This window comes from Myotis lucifugus, unplaced genomic scaffold (genome assembly GCF_000147115.1).
Source record: "Myotis lucifugus unplaced genomic scaffold, Myoluc2.0 scaffold_44, whole genome shotgun sequence".
NCBI classification, from domain to species: domain Eukaryota; kingdom Metazoa; phylum Chordata; class Mammalia; order Chiroptera; family Vespertilionidae; genus Myotis; species Myotis lucifugus.
The window spans coordinates 5,141,196-5,148,623 of record NW_005871092.1 but is presented as its reverse complement, the minus strand read 5'-3'; the positions used below and the strand labels follow the sequence as shown (position 1 = coordinate 5,148,623).

The 7,428-nt window shown below is 45.4% G+C and overlaps 2 protein-coding genes across 6 annotated transcripts in view; one reads left to right on the top strand and one right to left on the bottom strand.

Moving 5' to 3' along the window:
- Positions 1–580, bottom strand: part of CASP7 (caspase 7) — a 27,348-nt gene extending 26,768 nt beyond the window's left edge. The window contains exon 1 of one of the 5 annotated variants that reach the window (XM_006088143.3): positions 464–580. The gene's annotated coding sequence lies outside the window, so the exon portion shown is untranslated. The remainder of the gene's footprint in view (positions 1–463) is intronic. The other 4 variants (XM_014455299.2, XM_023753368.1, XM_014455297.2 and 1 more) reach the window with 4 other exon arrangements.
- A 3,400-nt stretch (positions 581–3,980) lies between these two features.
- Positions 3,981–7,428, top strand: part of NRAP (nebulin related anchoring protein) — a 63,601-nt gene continuing 60,153 nt past the window's right edge. Inside the window, 3 exon segments of the mRNA XM_006088141.3 lie at positions 3,981–4,253; positions 4,571–4,665; positions 5,221–5,308. Of these exon segments, the coding sequence (XP_006088203.1) occupies positions 4,182–4,253; positions 4,571–4,665; positions 5,221–5,308 (255 nt within the window). The 5' untranslated portion in view covers positions 3,981–4,181.

The following is a 7,428-nucleotide window of genomic DNA, read 5'->3' as shown; positions in this document are numbered from 1 at the left end:
GTCTTCGGGGCGGGGGGCGCCCGAGGCCACAATTGTGCCGCGCCGTCCCGGGGAAGGTGCCGCGCGCACGGCCGAGCGTGCGGGGTAGTTTGCGGAGACCCAGGCGATCCCGCCGCCGCGCTCGCCGCCCCCAAGGAGGCCCACGTCGGCAGAAATGCCCGCGCGCAAAAGTTCGCCTGGACAGCGCGCCCCGCCAACCTGCTGTCCAACCAGTGTCCCAACCACGCAACCGGGAGAGCGCGCCCTGCAGGCTTCCCGGCCTCCAAAGACGGGCGCTCTTCAGAGTCCAGCCCCCCCTCCCCAATCAACCGCCCTCCCCCAGCCGCAGCTCCCTCCAGTCTACACCTCCACTTGGGCCTCAGCAATCAGCCTTAAGGGTCTTCCGCAGACGGACCTTGGACCCGTCTGTGCGGTTCGCGCCCCGCTAGCCCCCGAGAGTCGCGCCCGCATCTGCAGAAACTACCTTCTTCCAAGACGGAGCCCCTCAGGCCTCACCGTGGGATGCGCTGCGGTAACCCGTCCTCTGGCCGCCGGAATTTATTGCCAGTCGCAGGAGCGTCGTCTTCCCGAGGGGGCGGTACGTCGCTGACTCAGTTTTTCCCGAGCAAGAGCAACTAACTTTGCATCACAAATCCCAGCGAGCTGCGGGATTTGGCACCAGTCACTCAAATATTTACTGAGTCAGCCTTTGGGCTTGTAGCAGTTTGTTAGTCTAAACTGGGAAACTGCACTTCCACAAATTCCCCTCCACTCCTAACCCCACAACCCCCATCTCACTCACACACACACACACACACACACACACACACACACGTACACACGTGGCTTTTTCACTCCTCAGGGGAGCAGCTGATGAACTCAGTCACCCTGAGGTGTAACTATTTGAGAAGAAATTCATTTTATTCATAGTAGAGATGCTTGCTTTTAAGAACTATGCACACCTTGAGTGAAAGGAGGGAAACCTTTCATGGTGTGACATCAGATAAGAACCTCACCTTGCCTTTTGGTTTGCTTGCTTTCCTCTGGGCCCGAGACTTTTGAATCTTGTCTCTAAAATCCCACCAGGTAAGGACACTTTCTTGGCTTAAGAAGGACTGGTCCCAGGCAAGTGTAGAGGAATAATTATAAGTTATTAACTTATGTGAAAATTCTTTGCGGCTCCGTGGACACAGACATGGCATGGACGTGTAGGGGAGTCAACTCCCAATGGGGCAGAGCTTCCACCAATGGGAGATAGAGGCCAACAGAGAAATCCTTTTCTCTAGCACAGTGGTTCTTGAATCGTAGTTGCTTAGCTGGCCCCTTGGAAGATGGAGATCAAGCGAGCCAATGCACTTCATAGCAAGTGGTGGCTGCTTTGAGAACAAACCCTCATATTGACTTTTCCCCCTCCATTTCCTGCCCCTTGCTCCTGTTCCTCCAGACACTTCTGAATAAGGTCCTTACACTTAAGCCCTTGCCTCAGGTTCTGTTTTCTGGGGAACCCAGGCTAAGACAAATGTTGTTGGAACCAATCCTGACGGCCAGAGGAGCTCGTGTGCTCCTTGGCGAAGGCTCCCATGGCCTGACACCATCACAGCGACGATGGAGAGGCTCCAGATGTGAGAGAGTGGGATGGACACGGGTGGGGGGTAGGGCCGAGAGCCATGTCTGTCGAGAAGGTGAGGGCTGTGTGTACCTTACCCCAGCAATGAGTGTTCATTCTGGTTCCTTAAACCCGTGGTCGGCAAACCGCGGCTCAGGAGCCACATGCGGCTCTTTGGCCCCTTGAGTGTGGCTCTTCCACAAAATACCAAGTGCGGGCGCGCACGTACAGTGCGATTGAAACTTCGTGGCCCATGTGCAGGAGTCGGTATTTTGTGGAAGAGCAGTATTTTGTGGAAGAGCCACACTCAAGGGGCCAAAGAGCCGCACGTGGCTTGTGAGCCGAGGTTTGCCGAGCCGCAGTTTGCTGACTACTGCCTTAAACTGTCCCATTTCCAGTTCGTGGGCGTTATTTCTCCTCACAGTGTCTGATATCTAGTAAATGCCTTTTAAAAACATAAGGGGTGGCGTAAGTCACATCTAAGATCTTTCACGTTGGCACTTCTGGTTTTCACAGGGTGACCGAGACTTGTAGCCGCTATGGAGAACCACCAACCACAACCAAAGCAGAGAGGAAGTAGCTTTTTCTCTAGATGAACTAACTGTGGTTCCTCATCCACCCCCCCGCAGCCCCTGTTGGCACAGAGTTCTTTCTTGGTGGTCACTGGGGCTTCCAGCCCACTTCCGAGGTAAGGCTTGAGAGATTCGGCACAGGGTAGAACATTCTGGGAGCCTTCAGGTCTTTTGTTCTTTGTCTTTGCTGTTCCTGTTCGCCCAGGCTGCCCTGTATGTATCACATTTCAGCATGGGAGTCTTCCTGAGCCTGGAGCCCCTACTGCGAGTCCCCTTCCCTCCAGATGCTGAGATAGAGTACGGAGCCCCACCATCTACTATGGGGAGCCTCCAGCTGCACCCTCTCCTTAGTGTATGTGATGCTAATCGTCTTCACTTGCTTTGCAGCCTCCTCCTCCCTGCTGGCTCTCTCAACACAACACAGAAGTGCTATTGACTTTTCTCCACCTGCAGATCCCCCATCATCATAATCTCAGAACGTTTTGGCCAAAGGTCACTAATTGGTAGACTGCCAACCAAATACTGCCCATGGCCCTGTTGTACTGTTTTGTTCCCAGTGTTTTACAAATCAGGGAATTTCATGTATAAATGCAGATAATTTGGCTTCTCTGGAAAGATCAGAATATTAGCAATGTTGGATACTCATGACAAGTTGGCTGGGGTGTGTGCCCTCCCATTTGGAAAGGTTCCTACCATAACATGTGACTTCACCTCTGGCCCCTATAGGCATTTTGGTGAGAGTGTCATGTTTATGTCATTGATTCCATGAAGAGGTACTGAGTACCTTTTCCATGTCAGTCTTTGATCTGGGCACAGGATAGGAAATGACAACAAGGACCAAGTATCCTGTTTTGATGAAAGGAGATAGATTTTTAAAAGTAGAGGCACAGTATTTAAGTTGTCAGGTGGTGGCAACTGCTATGTAGAATTTAAAACAGGGTAAGGTTATATCAGGTTGGGCGCCATCTTTTTTTCTTTTTTAAAATATATATTTTTTAATTGATTTGCAGAGAGAAAGGGAGAGGGAGAGAGAGAGAGAGAGAGAGAGAGAGAGAGAGAGAGAGAGAGAGAGAAACATCAATGGTGAGAGAGAATCATTGCTTGGATGTGTCCTGGGGGTTGAGCCCACAACCCAGGCATGTGCCCTGACCAGGAATCGAACCATGACCTCCTGTTTCATGGGTCCACTGTCAACCACTGAGCCACTCCAGCTGGGCAAGGTGCCATCTTTTTAAAACTGTTTCTAGAAGGTCCATTTTGGGGTAACATTTAGGGGCGATGAAGGGCTTCACAAAGCCAGGGAGAGAAAGTTTTCCTTCAAGCTGCTCCCCTTCAGGCCCGGGGGTGAGGAAATAAACAGGCCTTTTTGGAACAGTAACATACAGGCCAAAGCACCGAGCGTTCTCATTTGTTCTTATTTTAATCACTTTCCAGTTGCCAATATTTTTAATACCTAAAGCTAAGATTCACATATGGTTTTTACCCCTACCGTGGCATGAATCAGTTCTGTTTTATTTCTTATATTTTGGGGAGCTGCCCTTTCTGCTTTAGTCACCCTGTTCACAGAGCAAGCCTTTCTAATTTGATCGCTGGGGGAGGGTGTGTCGTTTTCCCTGGGGTTCTTTTCTTGGGCTATGATCACAGCTAGTGAGAAACGACTCCATGCTGCCTACTCATACCCCAGGACTTGGCCATCCACACAAACATGATGCTCCTGTGAGTTCACTTTTCTATTTAGAGAAGCATGTCAGCTAGAAATACCTCTACCTCGTTTCCCAGACGCATGCGTGTTGAGCGCGTGGCCAAAATAGCCCCCTGAGTAAGTGGCAGCTTTAAAAGCCATCCAGCTGCTGACTTCGAACTCGAAGGTCAGCAAAGGAAAGTGGAAGCTGGGTTCTGAACAATCAAGGTGGCCCAGAGTTGAATAGTGGTCGGGATTTGCGAGACTTGAACGACTAGACTGAGGCTTCTCCTTGGACTCCTTGCCTGTCACCTGCCCCTGTCGCCTCCCCTGGGAAGTCAGGATGAATGTGCAGGCTTGCTCTAGATGTGGCTATGGAGTGTACCCCGCCGAGAAGATCAGCTGCCTAGATCAGGTCAGTAGACGTTGCTTGGCCTTTGGGAAGAATCACAAACGTGGGAAATTTATCTTCTCACGTAGGGACATGTGGATTCTTTTGAACCACCCACAAAAGATGTATCTCACCCTTTCGCAGTTCTACCCAGTTCTAGCTATGTCTTCTATATTGTCTCAAAAAAGTCACTCATTTATATAACATACTGTAGCTGTGTGTTTTTAAATCACCATTTTATGCCTAAAGCTCCTTTTTTTCCTAACCCTGAAATATGTAAGAATCCTGAGTCTGAAAAAAAAAAAGGCAATTTTGGTAAATCTTTTCTATATGATTTCTAGATATGGCATAAAGCGTGTTTTCACTGTGAAGTTTGCAAGATGATGCTGTCGGTTAATAACTTTGTGAGTCACCAGAAAAAGCCATACTGTCATGCGTAAGTGTTCGATGGCCCTCCCCAGCACCTCTTGAGTTTTGTTTATTTAGTTTTTAACAAACAGCCAATCAGAGATTCAAAATCACGCACCCCAGGGGTAAATCCAAGAAATGTCTTCTCAAAGGTTTTTCCTTACAATCACTGATGAGACTTAAGGCAGGACTTTTTGCAGTAAATAAAAAGTTGAAAGTTTCATATTTCTTCTTATAAGTAAAAGATAAAATCTACCCGCTATCACCCCATGTCAAACTATTAAATATTGTCCAAAACAATATATAGAACTTTAACAGTTTTTCTTTTAAATAATTTCGGAATCCTTTTGTATTTGTCCAGAAAGTTTTTGTCCAGAAAGTTTTTAAGTGATTATTTCCAGTTACATTTGGTCTTTAAGTTACATATATTGAATTTATTTTATTTATTTATTGTCTGGAAAATCATGAATTATCAAGTTTTCTATTTATTAATTTTTAAAAACAACTGTGCCTTTGAGATAAGTCACTCAGTCATCTTGGAGAAAGTACATTTCTAATTTGGCTTTACACCTGTTTTTTGTAGTCACAACCCCAAGATCAACACTTTCACGAGTGTCTACCAGACTCCATTAAATGTAAACAGGAGGAAGTCTCCAGGAGACCTCCATGGGGTAAGTTACTTACTTTTGAATTTCAAAACAGCCTTTAAAGAAAGTTTCTTAGCTCAGACGCCTATTAAGTTTTCAAGTATGTATCTAAATGTGAACTTGCCCATTTTCTCCACATACACACGCATGTAAGTGACAAATGTTGCTATTGGTCCTATCACAGTATAGGGGCCCAGGATAATCGTGCTTGAATATCTGAGGTGCTGGTATCCAGAGTAATCTCTCTGGTCTGCCAGCTTTGGACACATTGATGACAGTTTATACAATAGGCCCTGTATATACTAGGAGCCTGATACATAAAACAACGTTTTTATAGTTAGAAAATGTTACAAAAGCCTTTCCTTTGTTTACCCCATAATTCTTTTGGTATAGATAAATTAAAAACCTCTAGTACAGGGGTCCTCAAACTACGGCCCGCGGGCCACATGCAAATACAAATATTGTATTTGTTCCCGTTTTGTTTTTTTACTTCAAAATAAGATATGTGCAGTGTGCATAGGAATTTGTTCACAGTTTTCTTTTAAACTATGGTCCGGCCCTCCAACGGTCTGAGGGACAGTGAACTGGCCCCCTGTTTAAAAAGTTTGAGGACCCCTGCTCTAGTACGACCATTTCAAATCTCTCCTAATTCAGTAGTGCTTAAGATTATTTGCAGCCTCTCTTTCCCCTTGGGGTAGCAGTAGGTCAAAGATATTTTTATTTAGAAGTGATATTTGGGTGGACAAGGAGGCTGCGTTGATCAATCAGCCTCTTTTGAAAAAACCAACAGTGGAGTTTTGTCAGATAACCAGCTGTTGATTGAACACTTGAATTTATTAAAATGATGAATCATTTAACTTCTCCCCCCAACCTCCCCATGCCCCACAAGAAGATCTTTGGGGTGGAGCTAATAGCTTTCTAAAATTAGAAAATTAGACATTGGATGGAAGGTGCTCTAGAAATATTCCTTTCTAAGGTTACCTCATTTCCTACTGACTCCTGACTGCTCAGGCCATACTCTTCTCAAAAAAATGTGTATTAGATCAGCCTTAGCCTTATCGCGTGGCTCGCTATATATACCGTCAAGATTGCCTATTTTGCTAAGTACTTTGCACTAATTTCGAGTTCTTTTTTAACAAGCTTATATAGCATTTACTGTACATTTTTTGCTTAATTCATTTAATGTACATTGTAGTCCAATAAATTAAATGCTGTTGTTATTCTATTCTACTGGTGAGGGAACGGAGGCTCAGATTGTTGTCCATTTATCATTGGTTTCTGAGGAGTCACGAGCCTTAAGAAGTCACAAGCAATCTTAGATTACCGAGAAGGCTAATTCTTTCAGGATTTTGTTTTGATCTCTTGAGGTCTAAGGGCACCTACCTGATTATTTTAAAAATAAGTAAGTAATTACTAAGGCAGAATTCCCTGTTTGGTAGATGTTGTAGAAGAATGAAACATCTAGGTTCTTTTCTATCCAGAGAGTGAACGTTAGCTCTTAGAGCTTCCTTACCCCACTAGTAATATGTAGGCTTCCCCCCACACACACACACACACACTTCTTCCTGCTTCCTCACAATAATCCTGAATCTTCTGGAAGGTCTCTGGGGACAGACACTCCTCAGTGTGGGATTTGTGCTGTGGGAGGGGGACCGCAAAGATGTGATTATGATTCCTTAAGTCAGTGGCTCTCCAGGGGACATTTGATGATGTCATTTTTGATGATCACAACTAGGAGGGGGACATCTGGTGGACAGAGATCAGCTATGCTGCTGAATATCCTACAATGCATAAGAAACGCTGCCTTCGTTATGTAGTGTTCATGGCAGCTTCTTAACTGCAAGGGGAAAAGCATGTAAAACCTCTCAATTTATATATTTAAAAATATACATATTGGAGCTGCATTAACAAGCCTGGAAAGTCAATCATGGAAAGTGCCTTGATGAGGAACTAGAATCCCTACATCTGGCTCTGACAACCCACTGAAAACTTTTAGTGAGTTCACTTCTTTTCCCAGACCTTTCTCATCTTTAAAATCAATGGTTTAAAATTTAGCTTGTTAATATTGCAGGTTTGGGGGCCCTATTTTAAACCTCATAAATTATGATATTTGGGTTTAGACCTAAAACCTTCGGATTTTTTTT